Below are 24,657 nucleotides of genomic sequence, written 5' to 3' on the forward strand. Positions count from 1 at the left end.
ACGTGTTTTCAACCTTTTTGTGTTTTTGTTTTCAAACGCCTAAAAAAACTTATGCTTTAATCACTTAAAAAAACACAATTAAAATTCTATTTTGTTGTAGTTTTGTTGTTATTTGCAAGACAAAGATTGGTCGCCGGCGATGAATCCTTCGCTCCTCCCCTTATTAATTTCAGTTAGTGCAAAATGTTTTGTGGAGGACTGGAGTATGTGATTATCGTCATTGTGTTACAACTGTGACTTAAAACAAGTAATTTTTTGGGGAATAACGGGTCCATTGTATGTTTTTGTGTGTGAAGCTTGTGATATGGTTAAAATTTGTAATTCGTGTTATTCTTTGTTTTGTTTTTACACACTTAAATCAAAGTTTTTAAATGGTTATTTTGCGTGAATATGGCCTACTACCATGGCAATACGAGTGACTACTCACATCAGTTTTACAACGGAAGATCAGTAGACATGCCTATCCCAGACCACCAAACATCAAAAGACTACATGTCAGTATCAATCGACCCAGAATTTGGTAGGTATTTTTATCGCTAATACCAAAATGTTTTATTTTTGTGTAAGCTGCATACAGATGGCCACTGTTTCGACCTATAAAGTCTCATAAGTGCAGCTGATGTGACTATCAGACGACTGTGCCGACCAAATGTTTTATTTTTGTTATTTACTGCACATAAAGTGTATCATTTTTTATGTCCTTTAGATTTGGACCTCAGTGGATCTGGTGAACACAAACTTTCTCTTACTGTAAGAACTTGTTAAACCTGATACAAGTTTGAGTTTGAAATAAAGCTGCTGTTGTAGTAAATAAAGCTGCTGTGTGTGTTTGGTGCCGAAAACAGCTGTAATTTTTTGATAAATAAATGTATACAAGTCACAGTTGCGATCACCACAATGTTTTATTTCATCTTTTACCTTATTTTCAGAGCACAATCCATCCATTTCACAAACGAAAAAATAAAATGTATGGACAGTTTCAACACACTGTCAAACCAATGCTAGCTATTAGAAGCAGTCGTCGGACATTTTTATTTCTTCTTGCCAATTTTTTTGTGATTATGTTTTTGTTTAGTTGGTGTTCTTCTTCAAACAGCTTGGGTAAGTGTATGTAACATTTTATTAATAAATTCTGTATGATTTGTAAATCATAGAGACTGCTAAAATGAAATCATTCAAATTCTGTCAAACTGATGAATGTAACAATACATTATTATTCATTTACTATCATTAACCACGATATAATTTGACAGTAATTGTTAATATAGTTCCTATAATGACCACAGTAACACCAAGAGTATGTCTAATTTTATTCTGGAAAAGCTACTTTTTGTGTCACCTTAATTATACTAAATTTGCCTTCTTTTAAGTGTGTGAATACAATTTCAGCTTTAAGAGCTTATGCATACCAAAGTGTGTTTGATGTGCTGAGTCTTATCACATGTCTTGTGTCGATATGGATTTCTTCGCGGCAACCCAGTCGCTACGATGACCACAGTGTTCAACTGGTGAACTATGAGAGGATGGAAATATTGTTTGTTTTTGCTTCTGTGGTCCTTTCCATGCTAGGATCTGTTTTTATTTTAAAGGAATGTACTGCAAGGTATATAAACATAATTAATTATGTCACTTTCCTCAACAACAAATAATGCATGTAAATGATATCTGAAAAATAAAAGCAGCAACAAAGACCTAGGTTTTGGTTAAGAGAGCAAAAGGAACTTCAACATGATTTGTGACGTATTACAATTGATGGCACTTAAGTGTTATTAAACCATCAATTTTAAGTGTCTGTATCATTAGAGCATTTGGTCTCCATCGGTGAAGTGTCATTACATACACAGTAAATTTGTAATAAGTTTATGACTGGAACTTTGTGTTTGATTGCAGAGTTGTAAGGCAACCGGAAGTGGCAATTGGGCGACTGATTCCAGCTGCAATATTTGGCCTTGTTTTCCACACAACCAAAATGCTGTCTGTACGAAACAAGGCACTCCAGTGTGTCACTGAGGGTATGTTAAAACATAAGTGTACAGTCAAGTGTTAATCAATGCCCATTATTTACATATATTTGATCAAACTGTACATACTTTGATGATGTTCTTAGTTGTATACATGTTGGACAATTTGAAGTTTAAACACTGTTGAAAACTTTATAAATGATATTGGAAGCAGATTCAGGGCATTTAGTCCCGTGTTGGACAAACTAGTTCAAATGTTGGTAACATTTTGACAAATGTATTTAATTGGTATAGTGCTAACAACCATTCCAGTGTAAACAAGTTATTTGGTGGCAAACAAGGTCATAAATCTTGTTATATTTCTTTCTTGCAATTGTAATATGATGTATGTACATATTTCAACGCTGCTCAACTCCTAACTATATATATGCTGTACAACAAAAGATTTCAAACATGATATAAAATGCTTGGTATTTTACTGCAGAACTGAATATTATTAGTTTTCACCCTGAATTAACCTTTTCAGCTTCTTCTTCTTCGATTATCCAAGAACATGTTGCGGACATGAGCCGATCCTTGTGCAGCTTTCTTCCCGCCTTAAACCGCATCCTTCTACCTAGAGTGGATCCATTTTTTCTTGCCTCATTTGTCGGAGCTCTGTTTCTGCTTGTCACTGATCTGCTTATTCAAATAGAGTAGGTCTATTACAAACATTTTTGGCGGTATTAAAAAAAATTACGCAACTTTTGTTAATGCAGGATAAAATTACAGTTCTATTTAAAACCATTTAGTAAATATTTATTTACCATTAATTTTGGCAGTGGATTAACCCTGTAAAAAAACTTTTTTGCAGTGCTTATTATTTTGCCGACACTGTGGCTGCAATCCTCATTGCAGTTCTGATGATATGCACAATGTGGCCGATCGCAAACTGCAGTGCCCATGTCTTGCTTAACACGACACCTCCATATGTTCTTGGACAACTTGACAAACTTCTTAGCCAAGCTCAGACATTAGGTATATTACAACATGCACTGTGGTGTGGACTTAATAAATTCTATAAATTGGTATATTTTTTGGTTAGTGGGGTTGTTGTATCCAAATATACTTATTTTACACCTGTATCTATATCTGCCAATGTTGAGCTTTCATGAAGTTTTTATCACAAGAAATTCTTAAACTGAGCTATAGAAAAAAACTAAATTGCACACAAAGTGATATTGCCAATTGCTGTGTGTGATAAGGCTGTCTGGCAAATTGACCCAGTTATGTTTCAAAACTCAGATGGTGTGCTTGAAATTCGTAATGAACGCTTTCACACGATTGCACTCGCTCCATCAAAGTCACATGACAACATCCATAATCTCTCCAATGGATACGGTTTGATCATGACGGGCTCTATTCAAGTAAGAGTGAGGAGAGATGCAGACGAACAAATGGTTCTAGCTCATGTCACAAATCGACTTGCTCCGCTGGTGTCAAACCTGACAGTGCAGGTGCGGAAAACTTTCTTTCACATCAAGCATTGATAAAACATGAAACTTCTGACATTTGCATGCATTTTTATCATGCTCTTTTCACTGTTTGTAATATGTTTTTTCCTAATATTATTTTAACGAAATTGGTTTAAATCTACCACATTTAAACTAACACATGGCATGTCTCAGGCAGTATTAACAAGAATATTTTACGATATGGTTTGGCATACAATTGGTAACATAGTTTCCAAACTACTGTACAGGTTGTGAAAGATGATTGGTCATCAAGTGGTAACCTGGCAGCAGGCATGACAACCAAGAACCAGATGCCTTCTTCAGTTTCTTTAAAGGGGAAGCCCCAGTCATCAACCATCATCTATGGTTTCAACAAGCCTGCAGTGGCTGTTGCCCCCTACCAGCAAACCCCACCAAAACACGAGGCACCAAAACCCCCCCTTGCTGCTACTGGAGGCCCTACAGCGAAAAAGGATGATTTTAGTTTTACGCCATCTCCCATCACTCCACAAGTTAGGCAGGCGTACAGCGGTACTATGCCGGGAAGTAATATCGAACGAATGTACAAAGCAGCTGGTTTCACAACCCCTCCCAAAGTTGGACTTCAGGCTAAAGCGTACACTGGTATTACAAGTCGTAGCTCGTTCAATAAACTTCCCACATCAGTGACCGCTAAATCATCAAACCCATGAAACTCTTCAATTTTAACATGAACATGTGTCAAATATACCACCTTAAACAATGCTTACTGTTTTGGCATTTTGCTTTTAATGACTGTTGACTGGAATTTAAAGGCCTATTTCTGCATGTGTTTTTGAGTTGCTGTCTGCTTACATGCAAAAGTATTTAAATATTTCACTGTATGCTTTATTGATCATTGCATGCTTCCTAAAGGTATACCAGTTTTTTCATGAAATTAACAGTTTTATCTGCACATGTGGTGGCAAACGCAAAGATACTTACAATTTATTAGAGACTACAAATGTGTTTGATGAAGAATTAATATGGTTACCATACAGATTATTCTGCTTTAGTCAAAACAGTTGGCAAAAGGTATTGGAAATTAGTACGAAGCACTGAATATAAAAAAAAACATGGATTCATTGAGCATGTATGAAATAATTTTCACAAACAACATTTACCAAGCATCTTTCTTGGGAAGAATTATAGCATCAGAGTTGGATAGGGTTTTCACATTCCTCCGTAAAAAGTCAACTGTCGCCACACAAATGAGTGGGATGTGACAAACCCTATCAAACTCTGGGTGTGTCTCTAGGAATTCCATTACCAAGCGAATTTCACGTTGACTGACGCAATTTTTTTTGCATATGTTCATGTGGCCTTGGGCATGGTTGATTCCGGTGCAGGTCACAATATATGGAGGCCTGAATCTAGGATGCAGCTCGAAAAATTCTTGTCTCCTGCTTGTTAGAATTTTAGCAGCAGCAGGAAAAATTCTCCCCAGCAACATATTTTTTATGTGTATGTCTGGTGTCCTGTCATCGAATGATGATGGGATGTCATCATTTTTTTTAAATGCATCAGTGTGAGCATCATTGAAGTTGTCAAAAACCATAATACATCCTTCGCCTTGTTTTAATTGCTCAACATCTTCATTTGTAAACTCCCTGTGCATGCAGCTTATAGGAATGAATGTCAAGACAAAACTGGTAAAAGCCTGCTTTGCAGAAAAATTCACGTCGCCCATTTCCAGATAGAAAACTACTTTGGCCTCTTTGAAACACACTTTGTTCTGTATTTTTTCCGCTAGATCTTTTACCAACTTTGACTTACCCACAGCAGATTGCCCGATGATCGCAACACTGTTGCGGTGGGTGTTAATATTTTCCTTTCGAGCAACCATGCCTTCTTCCTCTTCACGATTCAGGACCAGACCCTCAAATTTAAACAGTTCCTTTGTTATTTCCTCACCTAGTTTTTGCCCTTGATCGATTGGTGATGTCATCAAACTCACTTTGGTTTCTGGATCAGGTGCCAGCATGTGACCTAGATGGGCAAAAAAATTAAAAATCTTTTCATTACAAATCTTTTATGGTATTTTTATTTACTCCATTTAGGAAGGTGACCCAGAGTTTTAGAATACATGAAATACATCAACAAAGTTTTTGACATATTTTTGTCGACATACATTATGCAAATTTTTATTAATAAAAACAATGCATGTTTTACTGGATCATAACAACATTCATTAATTGTAGAAATATTTAAAGATGTTTAATTGAATTCACACTTACGAAATACTTCGGGAAGCATGTTCTCAGCAGCAGTGTTGTAAGTGAAAACCGCATCTGTAAAAGTAAAATAAATGTGTACTGTAGATAAACAAGGTAAAGTAGTCATAATTTCTGAAAAAAAAACAATGACGTCACGAAAAACGATAACGTCACCCAGATTGGAGAGTTTGTTCTTTGCGCGGAGGATTTTGTTTCGGCGATCGTTAATTGTGCGGACGATCGCAACGTTTTTTCGTATGTTAATGCATTAGCTCATTAATATTGCGCGGATTATCGGCAAATTTTCGCAAAAGTGCTATATCCTCCGCGCACGACATTTTTTCCAGTCTGGGACGTCACAATTAATTACCATCGCGGTCGCTCATTTCAAAACTTCTCGCCATGCTGACGATGTGTAAAAAGCAGAACTAAGAATTACAATAATGTGTCAGAATGTCTAAAAATTACATCTTCCTATCAATAGTTTCCTTCGTAGTATCAAAAAAACACCAGTTAACAAAATGGACACCAGTGTGATAACTCGACCGTGCCTTCAGTTTCGCACAGAACCCAATCAAGCGTAACAAAACGTTGGAAAAGGCTGTTGAATCAGGAAGATACTTTTACACCGGGTCACAAAGTTTTATCCAAACTTGATCCACAATTAAGCCTATGTAACATAGAAATCTGTGCGAATATTAACGCTACGATTTCATGTAGTATTTCAACAAATTTATAACCAAAAATAAAAGGCAGTGGCCCTGCTCACGCCTAATCATTAAATTCGCACAGATTTCTGTTTTGAGAAAAGTTGTGGATCAAGTTTGGGAAAAATTTTGTGACTCTCTGTAGTAGAATTTTCCGTTGAATCATAGTACGTTAAATTTCATCGTGATTTTATTCCTGTTACATATTCACAAGATATTATAAAAAAAAGGAAAATTTCCTTATTCACATGTTTAATGCCATTTTGACAACATTTCTTGTGGTGCAATGAGGCTTCTTGATCGATAAGGATATTGCCTGTCCAGCAAACCAGAAAACTTCGCTATTTAGCAATTGAATCTAGACTCTATGGGGCAGGGTGTCATGAAGAACATACGCCATCTGCATGGCACTGGACATACACGTGCTACAAAACCGGAAGCAGGCTACAGTAGCCACTTTTGAACTAAGCAATATATATATATTATTACGGTCAATTCATTAAATACATGTCACAATTATTCTAATAGCTCAAGAAAATTAGCACAATAAAGCAAGTAAAATACCCCAATGGAACAAATAAATCGTGAAAAAGATAATTGGACAGAACATTGAGCAGGACGATGAAAATTGAAACAAGCCAAGATCAAAACAACTATTTGTTCAGGCAAAAATCATTGCTTTCTTTCGACTTTATTTAGATAATCGTTATTTAACACCATGATTTCTGAAACAACAACAGAACTAAACAAATCTAAGAATAATTTATTTCAGAAGAGACGACGTGAAGATTTGCTGCATGATTTGGGGAATGTTTTTGGTGTCCATACAGACAAAAGATCGACCAGAAGCAAGTTGTTTCTTTAGTCTAAAAAAACACCAGTAGCTTGTAAGAGATTACAGCTAAAACTTTACGAAATCTTACCTGTCGGCTTGGTCGCCAATTGAACCAATAAAAACGACGAAGGAATTGACTTCCTCGTCGGCCGTTAACGCCTCGTTCAAGAGCATTGGCCTGATTCCGTATCTAATAAACAACCTTTTTGTATAAGCCTTTTCTTTAAAACTATAAAGCTAAGCAATCCACAATAAATGTTAATTTATTCAAATCGATTTACTTTTCACAATTAACTAAAAGGTTATGGAGTAAGGCGCCCAAATTCACCCATACGGGCAGTAACTATTTTTCCTGTTTACAACTAAACGGTATTTATCCAAATATCATAGCAGTGCACAGCAAAGTAACAGTCGAGGTTTTACCTTTCAAGATTGGCATCGCTCAGCATGACAACAAAATACTCGTCGGCCTCTTCGTTTTTGATTTCCTGGTAAGATAAAAAGAACAATTCAAGCCTGGCATTAATAGTGACACAAAAATGACACATTAGTGTAGTAGTGTAGAATAAATACATTTGCCTTCAATTAAATTTTTGAACTGTTTTTATGAAACATTTTTTGCTTTTGAAAAGTTTTTCAACTGTGAACGATTTTTTCCGTGAAAAGGAGTCCGCAGCTAAGGGACTGAAAGGTTTATGATTGCGAATATTAAGAGCTGAAAAATATCCTCAATCACAAACCTTTCCCGAAACAAACGACACCAAAAGATGAAACACAAAATCACAACATGAGTTTTCTTGTCGGGTTTACCTTAATAGCGTGTCTCGTAGCTTCAAGAGTGTGGTCGCCACTCATGCAGAACTGCGCATGCGCGTGCATGGTTTTCAACACGTCGAGTCTTTCTTTGTTGTTTGTTGGTGGTTTATCGTAAGACACCAATTGTATATCGTATCCGTCACCAGAGTGGCCCCATATCTCATACTAAACATAAAACAAATGCATTTTTCTTTCACGTATAAATAGCAGTTGGATTGATTTTGTTGTGTTCGTGTTAATACATACTGTAATACCAGTACAACACATAGTGCTTTGTCTGACAAACAAACAGTACAGATGTATTTCGTACAAATTGCATGTTTTGGTTGCCTGTTCAATTCATGAATACATATTATGGTTGATACGTCGTAGGAAAGGAAGCATAATTGAAGTCCAAATTAATTTACTTCACCTTAAGCTTTTCCTTGTAGCCTTCGAAAGCCTCCATAACCATACACGCCGCTTCCACCGTTCTCTCGAGCCTTTGATCCAAGCCATTGAACCTTTGCAGAATGAAAAACCGATTTAGTTTGAACATAGGATGCATTTAGGCAAAATATATTGTACAACTAAATATTCTGCCAGGGTCGACACAGTTTTTTCTTTCTACAAGCACCAAAATACAAATACTGTACAGGAGTAAGTTTCAGTGGAGCGCCGGAAAACATATACACAAAAACCTTCTCAAATTCCTCGGAAGTTTTTTATTGAGAATTGTTAGAACCTCACCTGTACATGCTCCCACTCACGTCCACACATATTCGAATCCTTTTCGGTTTTTGCTGAGGGGTTCCGGGCTGCAAATAACAAAAAAACAACCTATATTGGACAGATACAAATAAGTTTTCTTAGATTTTTACACAAATAAGTTTTCAGTGATTTTCACACAAATAAGTTTTCAGTGTTTTTCACACACATATTCTTTACCTCAGGTTCTTGTTCAGCTCTCCTTTTGTATACGTTTTTCTCTCCAGTCAAACCTTCGATGAGTTTCATGTCGTCGAGTTCACCCGTCATCTGATGTTTTAACCACTGTCGCTCCTTTCCCTTCGCCTACAAACACAACCAATGTCAAAAAATCTTCGCATACAGAAGTGTGATTTTTGTTCTAATCAAAAAAATAAACAATAATATGATTTGGATTTTGTGTGCCATGGCTTGAGAGATACAGAAAATATGAAAACATGTAAGGGACATCAGAAAGTAATAGATGTGGCGAACCACTGAAGCAAAAGGCGTTAAAAATGCGCCTGACCAAAGTCAAATTTATTAGGAAACTTTAACGACTGGAACACCTTCAACACTGATCAGCGAATATTACTGACAGATTCAGTTCAAAAAATCATATATGAACTGTTTAAATAATGCGGCACAGGATTATCGCCTACAATATATATTTTTTTCTTTAAATCACAAAACCGACAAAGGCGCTTCTTAGGGGAAAATCACTAAATTACGAAATGAAACTTGTCAGGTAAAGTTGCCAGTTTAAGAGAGACCTGCAAAGAGTCGAGGATAATTCTCATCGCTTTCACTTGTTTTCGAACATTTCCACTGAATTTCTCGTACATCTCAGCATCGTACTCACTCATCTGAATCTCACGAAGCCTTGTGAAGATAAAAATAATTTAAACCTATTTAAGTCATTCGGTGTTATACAAACATTTACGTAAAATGCATTTTTTTGTCTGTTGCCGATAACACAAATTACATGTTCGTGGTAGGTACCTACATATCTGCTATTTGCAAGGTAAAAATAAATTTGCCGCTACATACTGGCCAAATTATCTGCTTTTTTAAAGTAAAAAAAAATTTTTAACTGTCACATCACTGTTTAAAACATTTTAGAATCATATTTTAGTAGTCTGTTGTTCTGGCACATTATAACTCTTCTGTCCATTACTCTGAGGAAGCCTAGCTGTGTAGCAGGCGAAACATCGGTGAATACAAGTTACGTTTTAATGTGCCAAGGAACAGACTATCAAAATATAATATGCTTGGCGGCAACAGCAACATTATATTTTAGAATCAGACAGTCTTTAAAAATGTAGGTGCACCTCCATATGAAGATATACCACCCCAGTATCCCGCGACTGAATCAGGTAAAAACAACGTAAACATTTCCCACCTTTCCTTAAACGCCTTCTGCCCCATCTCCCGCGCAGCTTTCTTCACGTGTTCTGGAACCGCTTCCTTCTCCCAGTCAGGAACTTGCGTGACGTCATGGCCGGCGTCCAGTCGGTACGGGCCCCCTTTGCCCCCCAACCCGGCAGTGTCGCGACCGCCGGTGCCGCCAGCCCAGGTGTTTCCCCCGACGTGTGGAGTGTTTTCGGGGTCAACTTTTCCGTGTTTGGGGGCAAGTACGTCTTTGCCGCTTACTTTTTCAGTTGTTATCTGTGGAACAAAATAGCACCTGTGTAATGGGTAAAACTGCAGGTTTTAAACCGGCATTTGAGCAAACTTTGTGTTTATTGTTCAGCCACAGAAAGGTAGACAACACAAACGATAATGAAGATTCTAGTTTTTTACACAAAAAATACAAAATCAGAGCTTATCTGCATTTCTTGACACATAGTTTGAACAAATATGACAAAATTAACAAATAGCTTAGTGTAATAAACCAAGGGCTCGAATCTTACTTGAAGATGATCTCGATCGTCCCCGGACCCGATTAATGCCCTCCACTCATCCAGTGAACGCTGTAACTTCATGAGCCCAGTCTCCCACTCCCTCACAGCACTGTAGCCGTGAACAAAAATGTTACTCTGATTTTAAAACTTTTTTAATTGCAAGCTCACTTCTGGAAGACCAATCTGTCCATCCTCTTGGAGCTAAAGGCGCCTACGCACTTTTAAATTAAATTGCAGGGAAAATGACAGGGAATTAAGTTTCTTGTTTCTACGACAAACCGGTACAAAAACACACCGTAATTGCTGCTAAAGATGTAGTTTAGATGGTTTAGTTCTTCTTTTTCGGACATTAAATCCTATGTTCATTCATTGCTGATGTCACGGAATGCAAGCGCACGTAATAATACAATACACGTATAGAAATATAAGTTTACGTCATTTGAGGAATTTTTTTAATCCTTTGGCAGGCACAGGTTGTACATCCCTGCATTACGACATTCTTACCCCGCTGAGTCGACGGTGATTAAACTGTCATTTTTTCCCACTGCCATGTGGTATCCGCTCTCTGACACGCTGCTCTGCCATGAAATATAAGGAGAAGAAGACACAGCTCTGTAGATACAAAACATGTCAAGGTACTGATGTAATTACAATCGAGCGAATTTCTGAATGGAAGTAGTTGGAACACATGAGCACAGTACATGTATTCCAAAAGAAAATATTGCAAGCTATTCTATACACCGAAATAATTACATTGAAATAGTCTTTTAAACCTAACACATTGTGAGGTATGTTCCCTCGTTGCGAAAGTACAAGGTTTCTTACGGTGGCAGGGGAATGTATCTCAACTTGTGGTGTCCGATGTCCACAACCTCGAGACAATAATCACTCGTACCCGGTCTTGATCCTGAAATAAACATTGGTGAGAGTTTGCAATTGCTATTGTTTGAATGGAGTTACGTTGAAAGACATGCAATTGGGTCGCTAAAGCTCATGTGAGCTTTCAGATATTTTAACATATAGCATAAACAATTAGGCATAGTTGCATTTGAAACCTATAGAATAGGATATGTTTTGTATTTTAACTGCCCGATTCTGTACCATTTTTATTTACCGAAGTAAATTTAGCAGAAAGTTAACATTGAGTATAACAGAGTTGCAAAAATCAAAACTGGACGTAAAACTAATTTTCTGCAAGTTATAACTGTCTACAATAAAAAGCCTTTGAAGTGATTCGCATGCACCGGCGTACTTGCAACCCAAACACAAGTAAGTAGAATCTAAAATTTGTTTTAATTCTAACACTCTTTAAGTTGAACAAGTGTCAAAAACACCAAAAGAAAACAAAATACAAAAATACCATCTTCAAATGCCTTCTCGGGAGCCGCCTTCATTGGAACAATCCTGACAACTTGGTTAGCGTCAGAAAGTACTTTACAGACAGGTTTGGGAGGAATTGCCTTCGTTAAACCCCGGTAATAAGTTTTAGTTGTGTCCATGAAACTGTCGTTGGAATCAACTCTTGTTCTCGAAACAGCGTAAACCTCGTTCGCCGACTAAAATTGGAATTTTTTTTCATAAAAGCTTGCTTGAATTTTCATTTACAGTAGCTACAATACATGCAACACTGAAAGCGGTAAAAGACCTATTGCTTCATTTATGGTCTATTTTTGGAAGGTAACCCGAACAATGTGCACTAACAGAAGTTTAACTTCGTCTTGTTACGCAAATTGATTCGCATATTTTGAATATTTTGGTTAGGAGTGCGGTTAACTTTCTCAGCGTCGGCTGCGTCGCCCATTTTACAGACAGGGTATATTTTGCCCACCGAAAGTTCTGGAAATCCAACCACACATCTGGCAAAATGGTTCTCATCGGCCCAAACCCGGTTCGGAGAATCGATTGACTGACTGAGAGATACCGACAGCTCATGGGATGAAAGCGATTCGGATGACACCGCCAAAAGCTTTTCTGGTGTTCCTGTACCTAAAGCGTGCAAAGAAGACATTTATTGCTTGAATGCTTGTTGTTCGCGGAATCCGCTACATTTGTTTTTCAAGATTGTTTTTTTTTTTAAGTTTCAAACATTTCGTATTATCAAGTTGCTTGTAAGGTTTGAAAACTTTAAATTGTTCCAAATTAATTTTTTTTATTGTGCCAATTCGTTGAATTGATTTTCGGTTGTTCAACATTTTTCAACTTACTTGATCTCGAACCGAACCCCATGTCGACGCCTTCCTCCTTGATTTCCTTCAACTGGTTCGGGATGAATTCCTCCTCCGACCTCGTGTCAAGCATAAACTTTCTGAGAGAAAACGAAACCTCACATGTTGGTATAAGCATGTTTAGGAGGTCAAATATGCAAATCCACTACTCCAACACCAACATAACAATGACCACTTCTAATATTTTCCAACAAATTTTAAATGTTACTAGAACAACTTTGTGTCCACGCTTCTAGTTTTAGAAAACATGTTTCGCTTTTTATTAAAGCATCTTCAGTTCTACAAACAAAATAAACAGAAAAGACATAGTTAGATGCTAAAATGATAAAACTGGCCGAACAGTAGAAACCTCTATGGTGCTAACATACTGGACGATTGAATTGAAGGTTAACTTGTTTCACGTGAAAGAAGTGCTGCTGGTTAGGTAGATTTCATGTAGTAAAAACAATTTATTTTTTAACAAAGCTTTATTTGCTGTCAGACACAAACTATTCATCGCAACTCAATACCTGTTGGAGTCAGTTTCAGTGATCATCCACTTGTTGTGCGCGACGATGTTGACGTCACGAATGTTGACCGGTGACGTCACGCCGTGGACTTCCCCCTCGGCCACGTTGACGTGGAATATTTTGTTTCTGCAAAAAAAGTAATTCTTTGAATGTAACAAATTCGACCTCAAGTCGTAATCCGAAAGCCAGTGTTGATGTTTTGGTACATTTTAATGTTGGTAAAACTTTATGGCGATGAATTTGTTTGTTTTTCTAAGCCATGTTCATTATATCCTTTGTTGTTTTACACTGCTTATTAATTAGATAAATTCAAACAACGCAAAGATATTTCTAAGAAATTGTCGTTTTCTCCTGGATTCTTGCAAAATGTTGAAATTGTTTCGTTGAAAACAACAATATTCACCCGTCTCTTTCGAAAAAGATGACAGAGCAGAAATCCTCCGCAAGATCCGGACACATCCGGAAGACGTTTGATCCATCTTCTCCAGCTATCTTCCTCCTCATAACTCCAGTTCCTGACAAACTCTCGCCTTCCATGTCCGGAATGTGCAGCCTCCTTACCGCCCCCGTGTGGGTATCAACCAACAACACGAACTTGCTCTGTCGGTTTTCATTACATTTACAAAGTTAAGTCGCGGAAATTAACCTTCTTTAACAAAGTCGGTAATTCTTGACAACAAACTTGGGTCCATCCAGTTATTTTTACTCGAAACTACGTTTACAAAGCTTCTTAATCTCCTAAATAGATAGATAAGACCCAATGTTGTAAGTTACCTTTTCCTCAAACAGGACAACTTGGCCGGCGAGGGGGTTCCCCATCGGTGCGATCCGGATGCAAGACTGCACCATGGCTCCGGTGTTGGGCAAGACGTCGTAGAGATCGATGAAGCGAATCGACTCGCTCGCTCTCTCGGTGGCGAAGAGGGCGCTAGAGTTCACCACCGCAAAATAAATTCCCTCTTTGTCGGGATCTACCGAAACAAAGCTGATGTTGGCAACAAAATATTGGATTTTTTTAGCTTTCCATCGTTTTCGTTTTTTTATTATGGCAACTTTTTTCAATTTTGTTTCTACTGCAGAAAAACCATGCAGAAGATTTGTGGTAATTAATTGGTGAAAAAGTTGCGTGCTATATTTTTTTCAGCTTATTTTAATTAACCATGTGTGCAGTTTCTATCTTAGAAGTGCCAAAGCTCTGTTGTGTATAAAAAATTATCCACCATTTCTGTATATGTAAGTAGTACGATTAACTATTTCATGATCACTGATTCTCTTGTAGAAAATACAGCAACACACCACTGCAGTTTACTCACTTTTGGTTGTAGCGATGTCGGTTACGATGTTTGTGTGAAAGAACTGGGGTAACGTCCAATGAGCGCTCTGTTCGGTGAAGTCGAGACCCCGGTCTTCCGTTCGTTCGACTTCGTAATTTTGGAAATTGAGAAAAACTGGTCCCTGGAAAACATAAACAGATCAGAAATTTGATAAGTAAACCACTGCAAACTTCCCTAACAAAGCTCTTAAAAGCATAGGCGTCCATTTAGTGGTGACTGGGGTAACATGTCACCCCTCACAAACAAACAGGGGTGACAACGCATGCATTGTCACCCCTGGGTTTCGTTTAAATTAAAAATTATTGTCAGAAAAACCACGTACATTATACTATACGTTATACGCTAGTTTCAAATGACCTGTGTTATCACCGTCACAATCAGGACAAACACAAGAATCTCGTGGATTGCTACGCAATAAAGTGACACGAAACGAAATTCGCGTTGTTTGCGTTATGTTTAGGGCGATACGACTGACGAAATGGTTTTTGCGTGTTTAAAAAACCTGGAAAAGTCGACCTTAATATTTTACAGAATGAAAAAATCGACGCCTATGCTTAAAACCGAACACAAGCAAGTAGAATAACAGGCCACCAAAGTTTAAAATAACGACACAAAATTTGTATTCCAAAGTTCCGCATTACACCATAACTTAACAGAAGTGTTATAATTTTAATGTCCGAAACACTACTTGTCCATATAAGTGTATACGATACGTACCTTAACCTGCATGGGGTGTTTGTTGATATCTAAGACCTCTTTTGATTGGTTCAATACGTTCCAGTAGCCTGCTAGTTTAGGGACATCGAGTTGAATACTGTAAGTAAGTGGATACGATAGCTTTAGAGGGAGAAACGTTCTCATAAATTTGGATCAACTTTGACGTACACAAAATCGTCTATAATCGTACACCAAGTACGCAACTACAGCAAATCATGGAGCTGAAACCAAATTATCATACAAGCGATCGCAGACATTAAACTACACCCCGTCTAGTAACTACGTCATTGCCGTCAACGTTACTTTATGCGGATGAGTTCAGTGTATCTCATCTACTAGTAGTGGTACTAGTTATTGAGACAAACTATTCCCTTACTTACAGCGCAAAACTGGCAAAAACAACAGGTTGCATTCAAGCTTTTAGATCTGAAACTGAACAAAGAACACACAACAGGTGGACAACATGAAGTTTATTTATTGCATAGAAATTGTTACGAAGAGATTGGTGGCACCAAAGCTTGTCATGGTTCAGATCTAAAAGCTTGGGAACAAACGACACTTGATACATATACGCAGAAGCAAAAGAGTCAGTAATGATCAGTGAGCTGCAGACAGCGTTTCGACCTGCAAAATCGTCCTGTCACCAGCTGCACTGCTGAGACATGATAGGTGGAAACAGTGAACATTGTCTGCATCTCACTTTCATTCATCAGAAAAAGGGAACGGGGTTACTCCAGGTCACATGTCGTACCACCATAGAAAAGCTAATTCGTTTTTGTCAAATGTATTGTTATTGTGAAGTATAATAAGTGACCTGTGGTAACCCCCCACGAACTGTTCGATGACAGATATGGAGAAAAAGGCCCACTTCTTAATAACGTACCATTGCTACTTTCGCTAAATTTGTCGGTGTGTTTTGTACAGAATTAACTTTATCTGCTATTGTCTAGTGCGTTATACCGTAATGAGCCACCCGGAACCATTACAACAGTAAGACACGAAAATTATTTGTATGTACATAAGTTGTAATTACGGTTTAGCTAGTTTGATGTTGTGCGGTTTTGCCCCGACAGGAATCCCATGCTTGTGCATCACCGAAGCCAGTTGTTCTTTAGTCTCCCTGCTGTAAGCATCGAAGTCGAACACGTTCTGTACAACACTAGCCAAGCCCTCGTTCGGAAATTGCTGAAAACAACAATGTATCCATTGTGAAACAACAATTGGTAATAATGGAAACAGAAAACTGCAAATGTCTTGAATGCTGGAACTGATTTGTAGCGAAATAGGCAGATTCACGTCGACAGTATGATTCGTATGCTGGGAAAGCTACTATATCTAAAACGTGTTTTTACCTATATGCGCTGACTGTGGTTATGTTTGTACAATGGTAACTTTGGCTAGAAATGTACAATTTCTATCAGAATACAGACTACTGTAAAGCTTAAAAAACATGCAGCAGCAGCTTTTTATTACAGGATTAGCCTGGCTTATCATCAGGAATATATATTTGGCCCCATGTGCATCTTCATCATCATCTATAGTTTTGGGTAGATCCCAATATTTCAACTTTTGAAGACTGTAAAGCCTACATACTATATAACAGAATACAACTTTAAAGCCTACATACCTCCAAGTGTTTAACAATGTTGACGACTTCTCTGGTTGAATACGGATATGAGATGAGACCTCGGTCGGCTAGATCTCTCAGTTCCCCGAACGCCGCCACCAACTTCCTCAGAGAAGATTCGGGAACATTCGCTCCATACTGACGTAACATGTCCAACTCGGAACTGATACTCGGGTTGTCGACGGCGTGGCAACTGAACACGTCACCTGGTGATAAGATTTCTATGTAAGTACAACGGACTTTTGCCGGGATATACGACCAGGCTGAGTTTTTTGTGCAACATTGCCATTATGGGAATAGATTTAATGACAAAACGACTATATACTGTGTTTCTGAATGTGAAAAGTACGTCTTTGTATCCAGTTTATCGACTTAAACTGCAAACGAACTTCTGTGTTAAACACTTTTATTACTTACGCTTACGCAGTTTGTTGCGGGCACGAGCATTACCTAATCATTTAAAACCAAACTTTTACCCATTGATCCGAAGAAGTCGTTGCCAAGGAACGGAAATCCGGGTCGGTTTGCGAGAACAAACATCCGGAATTCGGGATGCATGAGGATCACCTCCTCGGAGGATACGGAAGAGGAAAGGTTCCTCATCTCAGCGGGGTCTTCAAAAATGGAATAATTTCAACCCCAGAGTAAAATTGCAACCCAAGTAAACACCAGGGTTGTTGAAAACACCAATTTGTTTAAAAAAAAACACAAACAACAATCGGTTTTTCTTCATATAAATGCAAAATATTATTGTTTTGAAAAGCATTTGATAACAGCTTGCTGAACTAAAATCATGCCAAAAAAACAAGTTATAACAACTAACCGAAAACTACTAAAATGGCGGTTGGAATAAAATCGTTACTTGGAAGCCCTGCTACCATTTACAAAAAACAGCTATTTTCATTCTCAATTCCGCCTAAACACCACAAACTATTTCCAGGCACCAACCTGTGACAATCTTTCTTCCATCCGCTAGTGTCGCTCTTCCACTTTCGAGTAAAGCTTTCAATACGCAGGTCACGTGAGTGGGGGCCTTGTCTGCCTCGTCAACCACCAGAGCGTGACCGAGTCGTACAGCTCTTACGAGAGCCGAATCCTCATAGACGATGATTCCGTCTTTAACTGTAGGTTGTACGGTGAGACTTTGAACCGTTGTGTCCCTGTGCGGTTGAAAACAATATCCAAGAATGAACATTTTACTTCAACTGTTTTAGATCATAGGGCTTAGGTCTGGGATAATAAACATTTTTTCTTTTTCGCCACCCCTTGTAATTGCCAACCAGTTCTCACACCCAAACCAATATAGATGCAATGTAGTAATTTATGACCAACCCTAAAGATACAAAGTCCATTCAACCCCTACGAACAGATCTCGCACCTCCAGAGGGAACAAGTGTTCCTGGTTAAGAACCACTGGCCTAGGTGTTAGTACTAAATACATGACGTTTCAAAATAATCCGATCAAATTTCTTCCAACTTCAAGCAAATTTAGCCGAACCTGTGCAGCTGTAAATATTCCCTGGGTTTGTTGAGCAGATATAGAAATCGGTCGACAATCTTGTTTTTTCCAACTCCCTGAAAAAAAAAATAGGTACATTTTTTAACTTTTTTTCTTTTTTTATCGCACCACTGTGCAGGCCACGCATTACTTGGCGATCACAGCTATCGTATCGGGATCATTGGGTTCACTGGTAAGAAATTTTTTAATTAAACTGCTAAGAATATGCAGATAAGATGTTTTGCTTTCAACTTCAGGCTTTGCAGCCCAGGCATTTCAACTGTTTAATTAAAACAATTTCTTGTCGCAGGCAACCAACCGTTTACATTACGATGGTTAAACCTACATAATCTCAAAGCCTTTTCATAGACCGACTTTACCAAACCGGGTTTGCTTTAAAACAACACAAACAAGGGCCACACACCTGGTTGCCGACCAGCAGAATATGCTCTCCGAGCAAATAATCTTGCAGCATATCCTTCATCACTACGAGATGTTGAGCGTTGTCGTAGAAGAGTGTGTGAGGAACTTTTGCAGCGGAAGAAGAAACTTTCGCTTCCCTTTCTCCTCCTCCGTAAACAGGCGCTGATTGGTCGCCGATGCGAAGAATTCCCTCATCAACAGAGCCTGGATGTTGAGCAGTTTGTTTAAATTCAAAAGTTCAGAAGCAAATAAAAAAAAACAGTGGAAAATGGTTGCTTGGACATTATGGATTTCAAATATAATTTTTTATATCGCTCAATCATATTTTTTTCAATCCAAATTACTCAGGCATTCACTGGTTTGGGAGCCATAACCTTAATAGCAAGCAAAGCGCTGTTTGGATGATCACTGCATCGGTTTTGCAGAAAACGTGCTAATATTAGTTTTGCTGGAACAATCATGATGTTGGAGGTCCTGAATCTATCAAGGCTTCTATTTACATGATATATCTTGCAGCGTTAGATTCTTCACGGCTACTGGTTCGGGTGGTAGACCGCTTTTCTCAAGAGCTTCACACAGTGCGCTTCTGGCAAGATGGGGTAAAAATCTGCGAGTTTAAACGAAACCTTTCAACCGTTGATAAACAATTCAAATACAAGTAATGACCATCATATGATGCAAAGTAACGTTGGAGTTAAATATTAGCGTGCAAATAAATAACATGAATAGGTTATTTGTGAAATAATAAAAATACTGCACACTCTAGTTGGAATGTTAAAAATTTTGAATTGTTGACGATGATCGCCGACATTTTTTTGTACCTCGAAAGGCAAGCCTTGTGCACGGCGTCTGAAATTAACTTGGGTCTTTCCGAGTTGCTTTGTTTGCTTGACGCCAGCCTGCGGGAGATACGAATGAGTTGGCGAGTGGACAGGGATGCGGCGAGGGATTGGGCGTTCACGTCCTTGTCTGTTCTTAACCGCTGACATAGTTTAAGCAAACCTTGCACTTCAGACATGCTCACATCAGGTACCTGAAGTTAAAATAGTTGACGTATCTCTTAAAATGCAACGTCTTATTTATGTAGTTGTTATAGCACGTACACGTGGCATGTTCCTTCTTAAACATTATAAAATATTATGTATTTTGTTTTTTTTCGGCAGATTTAGATGTTGATGATGAATAAGTATTTAAGGAAAGAAAATGGTTCAATTTTTCAGGTAAATGGACGCCATTGGTTGAAACCAGGTTTGTTGCTTACAAGGGTTTGTATGATTTCCATTTCATGTTGGATGCTCAGTGGCGCCATATGGTGGTAGAGGAACAAGGTTAGGAGTTCTGGGTTAAGCCATTGTTGAGCAGATGTCCCAGCCTTTGGTGGTTCAGCCAGAGCGATGATGCGGAAAGATGGATGGATGCGGTATACTAACCTAAAATCATTGAAAATTTGAATAACAACGATTATGTTATCATAGATCTCAAATTCGAAATCAAACCTAGTAAAAATTTTTTTTTTTATGTGAGCTACAGTTCTGATGAGCGCAGACTAGTGACTGATGGTAAACATAATTGCTTTCATTACTTGTACAATTGTTTTCAGATTTATCCAGTCTTACCTTTGGTTCATTTCTTGATCACTTCTCTCCAATTTTTGTTTCATCTGGTCGTACTTTTCATGAGAAATCAATCTTGTGCCATCGTGTAAAGTAATCTCACGATCATGCACAAGTCTGTACACAACATTGTTTATTGATTAGACTAAACCAATTGTTTTAAGGGTGTTACAAATGCATATCTGGAAACTGAAATAGTAAGAAAGCAACAAAAGTTTCTATATTAACAGCTGCCTAAATAATGTGCTATTTATTAGGATAAATGAGTACATACTTGTGTCTAATATTGTTACTATTTCCTGGTTAAAAATTTATCATTGAAATACTTAAACCAATATAAGACCTATGTTGAATCTCAAACTGTGAAACTTATGAAATTCGCCCACCTTTGCAGCACAGACAGTGTTCCTGGGTTGACACGATTTAAACCATCAAGCACTGCAAGACTGCCCTCTAGTGCTGCTTGAATCAAGGGTGATAGTCGCCACACGGTGTCACCATTGGGCAAAGTATAACGCTGTTGGAGAAGGTCCCTGGCAGTCATATCTTGATAGAGCAACACAGGCTCTGTTCTATAGTTGAGTAGTTTGGCAAATTCACGAAGCACACTAGTCTTGCCACAACCCTGCACAGACATAAAAACAATAAGTGTGAATGTAGCTTTATGTAGACTATATTGAAGCTATATTTTTTAAAAAGTATAATCATGTTATTATTATATGAGGGAAGTTTACAAAACATGTGGTTTGCGACATTAAAAAAACTATGTTTAAACGATCAAAATTTGAGTCACAATTCAGGAAAACCTGTCAGAATATGCTATCTTTTAACAAAAATTTTTTATGTTATTGCATGAATACAAACCTTTCCACCAATGATGCACATGTCCATTATGGAATGGGTAAGAGCCATATCTGCCAGTAGACTTTGATGGTAGGACGTTGCCACAAAGTTGTCTTGTGATTGGGTAATATGGTTGCCACAGGCAACCTGGTAGGTGTTTAGTTTTAGACAAGGTATTGCATATATTAGTCAGGTTCATAGTTTCTACCTTTACTGGATGATTTTTGCCATCAAGAGATATGTTAGCAACACCAGCTTGGTTTCCAGATGAAACTGATGCTAAATGTAGTGTGGGGGATTTTTTGGGAATTGTAACTTCGAAGGTCTAAAAACAAATAAAAAATCAGTCATTTCCAATGGGTCAATATATCACAAAAATATAGAAGTTTTGGAAAATTTGTGAACAATTTTATTTGCTAAATAAAGATGTACAGCTTGGATAACAATCCCTTTACCTTGTAAGTGTCCTCGACTGCTTGTAAACCTTCTTTCTTGAGAAGGAGGTGATAGGGGTAGAGTCTGGACATCAGGTTAATCAAAGGGTAATTCGGAACCTAAAAGAACGAACAAACAAATGACACAATTATCTCTTGCAAAACTTGGTGAAATCACATGTCTTTAGTCCACATGTTATAATAAGCACGCATTATTAGTATCATATGTTTGGCTTAATTGTAACTCACCGCCTCTAGTATTCCTGTGGCCCGCGACAAGTTGTCCAGAGGAAAGTCAGGTAGACCAAGAGTGGCAGAATCTTGTGTGGTAAGCGTACTACCACATGACAGAAGTTGGGCAAGTAGGTTGGAGCTAACTGAGGGTGCAATGGCATAAATTTCCTCTAATTGGTCCTGTGGAATGATATAGTAACATTAATTTATTATGAAATGGAACAGGAGTTTTAACCACAATTTGTTTTTGTTCTCTTGATCAATGTTACAAGTAATTTTGTAAAAGTAAAGTACATGATATAGAATTCAAAACAAATACCTTCAACAAAACAACATATATGTATACTCTATTTTATCATATAATGCATGTAATAGAGGTATCTGCCTGAATTACATAATTGAAATAAGTGAAAAGCTTACACTGAACGAAATGTGGTAAATGTCCCTCGCTTGAAAACGAGATCGCAGAGGGGGGTCAAGGGGATGCCCCCTGTACTTGGGTACAGGAAGCCCAAGGGCAAAAACTCGAAAGTTCTCGCTAACCCTCACAAGCTGCCATTTATCCAACGTCTCTTTCGAATGCTCCTAGAAACACAAAATTATGCAGTAGCTGATAAATCATGTACTGTTCAAGCAACGTGGTCTTTTGTTCAAGTAGGCAATTTTAAATCAAAGCACATGATAATATATTTCAGGGAGTCCCGGATAATAATAGCACCCTTCTCATTACAGTTTGCATGTTTTTTGCCATTGATGTATTTTTTATTGATTTACGAATAAATGTTGGGTTCTGAACTTTTCACGATGGGTCTGTACTGCAAACAGTTTGTAAACCACTTTTCAAAAAATAGAAACTAGCATGCCTCAAGCAGTTGATCGTATCTCTTTGGATGCATCAAAAATCTTCCATCATCAAGTTGCATTTCTCTGTTTTCCAGAAGGTTGTTTAATGCTGGAAGGACATTACGTTCTGCTTTTTCCACCCCCTCCAACACAAGGACCCTGCCTTCAGTTGCAGCTCGGACTGCACACTAAAAAAATGCAAATACTTTACAAAAACTACATATATATATAGTTTTACACAGTAATTTTACTGCACTGGCAGCATTACAGTTTTAAGCAAGTTTGACTAATTAATTTGTACAGTATTTTGATTGATATAAATTATGCACACATACAAAGGCACTAAATGTGATTTTTTTTTACTTGGTCAATATAATATGAAGTGCCACTTTTAATTTCCCTTCTTTGCTTCAAATCACTTTCTGTTGTGTCCCTCGACAGTGCAATGTATTCAGCTTCCCTTCTGGTTAACTCCTAATCATAAAAGTATGGTAAACAAGCATCCCATACGTTACATAAGATACATAAGCAATATATAATAAACTTTTTTGCACATTTAAAGTAATTGCACACCAGATACTGCATTGCAAGTCTACGACGCAAAGGGCCAGGTGGACCAATAAGGAAAACATCTTGTCCAAGAAGATCTTTTTGTGCCATCCATCTTAGATGTCGTATCACAGATTGAGGTAGCGATTTGCCGTCTTGCACTGAAAATTAAAGTAACATTTTGCAAACTTGGAAACCACTTGCAAATCAACAATAAAGGAACTTACCAAATCGGAAAGGAACGTATTCGGGATTTTTCGGAACACTGACAGGTACATTGGTTCCACCAATTGAAACTGAGCCATCTAATTACAACACAAGTATTAATGTAGTGTTATCGAAAGTTACAAATGCTAGCATTGGTGACTAGAAATGTGTTATTTACTTTAGAATACAGAAGCTAACCGTGTTTTTTCCTGGTTAAAACTAAATGCCGGTTTTCTTCATCCAATATTCCAGTGAGGCGTTTTATCCGCCGTATTGACTTTTCTGACCTCATCAACAATCGCAACATTTAGACCAATAAATAAAATTAAGAAAATTACAAAATCCAGCACGATGGCTCAGCTGTTAAAAGCAAAGCACATCTCTGGGTTTTGGATATGTAATGGAGCAAAGGCGTCGCTCGTAAAAATTTACAAACCGCAATGTCATTGAACAAACATTGTTCTGGAATTTAGCAATACTTGCATTACATGCAACGTGCGCTAAGAAAGTCGCTTTGCCATTTAACTGTTACTTTAGCAGGCTTTAAGTGGTTAAGGAACGACGGCATTTCAACACACATAGTGTTTTGTTAAAGGATGGTACGTCGTCTATAAAATATGGCTCTTCTAAACCTTTATTGCGTCATTTTAGTCAAACGGACTTTGATCAGTGGATTTTCGGCACATATGCCGGGAAATCCCCAAACATTTATCCGCTGGAGACGCAGGCATTAAATTAGATTTTAACACATTCGTATGCTTCTGATTGGTTCCTATAATACTGCAATTGTCCCTTTTACAAAACTAAATCGTATTAAAGTTGCCTGATCTAAATAGAAATATAATCATGGAGAAACAAAAGAACATGATTTGTTGGTGGGCACATTGCATTGCTGATGGCGTTCAAACAATCTTGAAGTTCAAAA

The 24,657-nt window shown here is 37.8% G+C and overlaps 3 protein-coding genes across 5 annotated transcripts; 1 reads left to right on the forward strand and 2 right to left on the reverse strand.

Moving 5' to 3' along the window:
* Positions 1-363: 363 nt before the first annotated feature.
* LOC145897469 (zinc transporter 6-like) lies at positions 364-4,149 on the forward strand. Of its 2 annotated transcripts, none has more exons than XM_082985780.1 (9): positions 364-494; positions 707-750; positions 930-1,101; positions 1,390-1,603; positions 1,891-2,012; positions 2,488-2,656; positions 2,815-2,978; positions 3,246-3,457; positions 3,703-4,149. In XM_082985780.1, the coding sequence occupies exons 3-9, from the start codon at positions 966-968 to the stop codon at positions 4,144-4,146; spliced, it is 1,461 nt and encodes a 486-aa protein (XP_082841906.1). In that variant the 5' UTR covers positions 364-494; positions 707-750; positions 930-965; the 3' UTR covers positions 4,147-4,149. The 2 variants fall into 2 exon arrangements, with proteins under 2 accessions (XP_082841906.1, XP_082841905.1); XM_082985779.1 differs by having other exon boundaries at positions 366-520.
* Positions 4,150-4,588: 439 nt separating this feature from the next.
* Positions 4,589-6,198, reverse strand: LOC145897470 (uncharacterized). Its single transcript, XM_082985781.1, has 3 exons — positions 6,059-6,198; positions 5,710-5,763; positions 4,589-5,461 (listed from the first exon to the last, which is right to left on the reverse strand). Exons 1-3 carry the CDS (start codon positions 6,090-6,092, stop codon positions 4,593-4,595), a joined length of 957 nt encoding a protein of 318 aa, XP_082841907.1. The 5' UTR covers positions 6,093-6,198; the 3' UTR covers positions 4,589-4,592.
* A 597-nt stretch (positions 6,199-6,795) lies between these two features.
* LOC145897283 (von Willebrand factor A domain-containing protein 8-like) lies at positions 6,796-24,088 on the reverse strand. 2 transcript variants are annotated; one of them, XM_082985491.1, is made up of 41 exons: positions 23,931-24,088; positions 23,753-23,830; positions 23,550-23,686; positions 23,340-23,450; positions 22,997-23,164; positions 22,554-22,718; positions 22,149-22,313; positions 21,921-22,019; positions 21,674-21,790; positions 21,487-21,612; positions 21,009-21,247; positions 20,626-20,739; positions 20,271-20,439; positions 19,831-20,042; positions 19,510-19,616; positions 19,011-19,213; positions 18,587-18,663; positions 18,037-18,248; positions 17,565-17,702; positions 17,089-17,294; positions 16,495-16,646; positions 15,462-15,558; positions 14,724-14,865; positions 14,185-14,381; positions 13,814-14,010; positions 13,411-13,536; positions 12,881-12,981; positions 12,505-12,662; positions 12,037-12,232; positions 11,502-11,583; positions 11,181-11,288; positions 10,686-10,785; positions 10,175-10,440; positions 9,546-9,654; positions 8,974-9,099; positions 8,776-8,843; positions 8,459-8,549; positions 8,041-8,211; positions 7,654-7,718; positions 7,319-7,420; positions 6,796-7,261 (listed from the first exon to the last, which is right to left on the reverse strand). In XM_082985491.1, the coding sequence occupies exons 1-41, from the start codon at positions 24,037-24,039 to the stop codon at positions 7,159-7,161; spliced, it is 5,709 nt and encodes a 1,902-aa protein (XP_082841617.1). In that variant the 5' UTR covers positions 24,040-24,088; the 3' UTR covers positions 6,796-7,158. The 2 variants fall into 2 exon arrangements, with proteins under 2 accessions (XP_082841617.1, XP_082841618.1); XM_082985492.1 differs by having other exon boundaries at positions 23,753-23,821; positions 23,921-24,038.
* Between the last annotated feature and the right edge of the window lie 569 nt (positions 24,089-24,657).

The sequence above is a fragment of the Ascidia mentula genome, chromosome 4 (assembly GCF_947561715.1).
Source record: "Ascidia mentula chromosome 4, kaAscMent1.1, whole genome shotgun sequence".
Taxonomy (NCBI): domain Eukaryota; kingdom Metazoa; phylum Chordata; class Ascidiacea; order Phlebobranchia; family Ascidiidae; genus Ascidia; species Ascidia mentula.

Coding starts and splice junctions, on each gene's coding strand:
- LOC145897469 (XM_082985779.1), top strand. CDS start 391: ATGGCCTACTACCATGGCAATACGAGTGACTACTCACATCAGTTTTAC. Junction 1,604..1,890: donor TTAAAGGAATGTACTGCAAG/GTATATAAACAT, acceptor GTTTGATTGCAG/AGTTGTAAGGCAACCGGAAG. Junction 3,458..3,702: donor TGTCAAACCTGACAGTGCAG/GTGCGGAAAACT, acceptor ACTACTGTACAG/GTTGTGAAAGATGATTGGTC.
- LOC145897470 (XM_082985781.1), bottom strand. CDS start 6,092: ATGGCGAGAAGTTTTGAAATGAGCGACCGCGATG. Junction 5,764..6,058: donor TGAAATGAGCGACCGCGATG/GTAATTAATTGT, acceptor TTACTTTTACAG/ATGCGGTTTTCACTTACAAC. Junction 5,462..5,709: donor CATGCTTCCCGAAGTATTTC/GTAAGTGTGAAT, acceptor TTGCCCATCTAG/GTCACATGCTGGCACCTGAT.
- LOC145897283 (XM_082985491.1), bottom strand. CDS start 24,039: ATGTTGCGATTGTTGATGAGGTCAGAAAAGTCAATACGGCGGATAAAA. Junction 22,314..22,553: donor TTTACCACATTTCGTTCAGT/GTAAGCTTTTCA, acceptor ATCATTCCACAG/GACCAATTAGAGGAAATTTA. Junction 11,289..11,501: donor AGATACATTCCCCTGCCACC/GTAAGAAACCTT, acceptor TTGTATCTACAG/AGCTGTGTCTTCTTCTCCTT.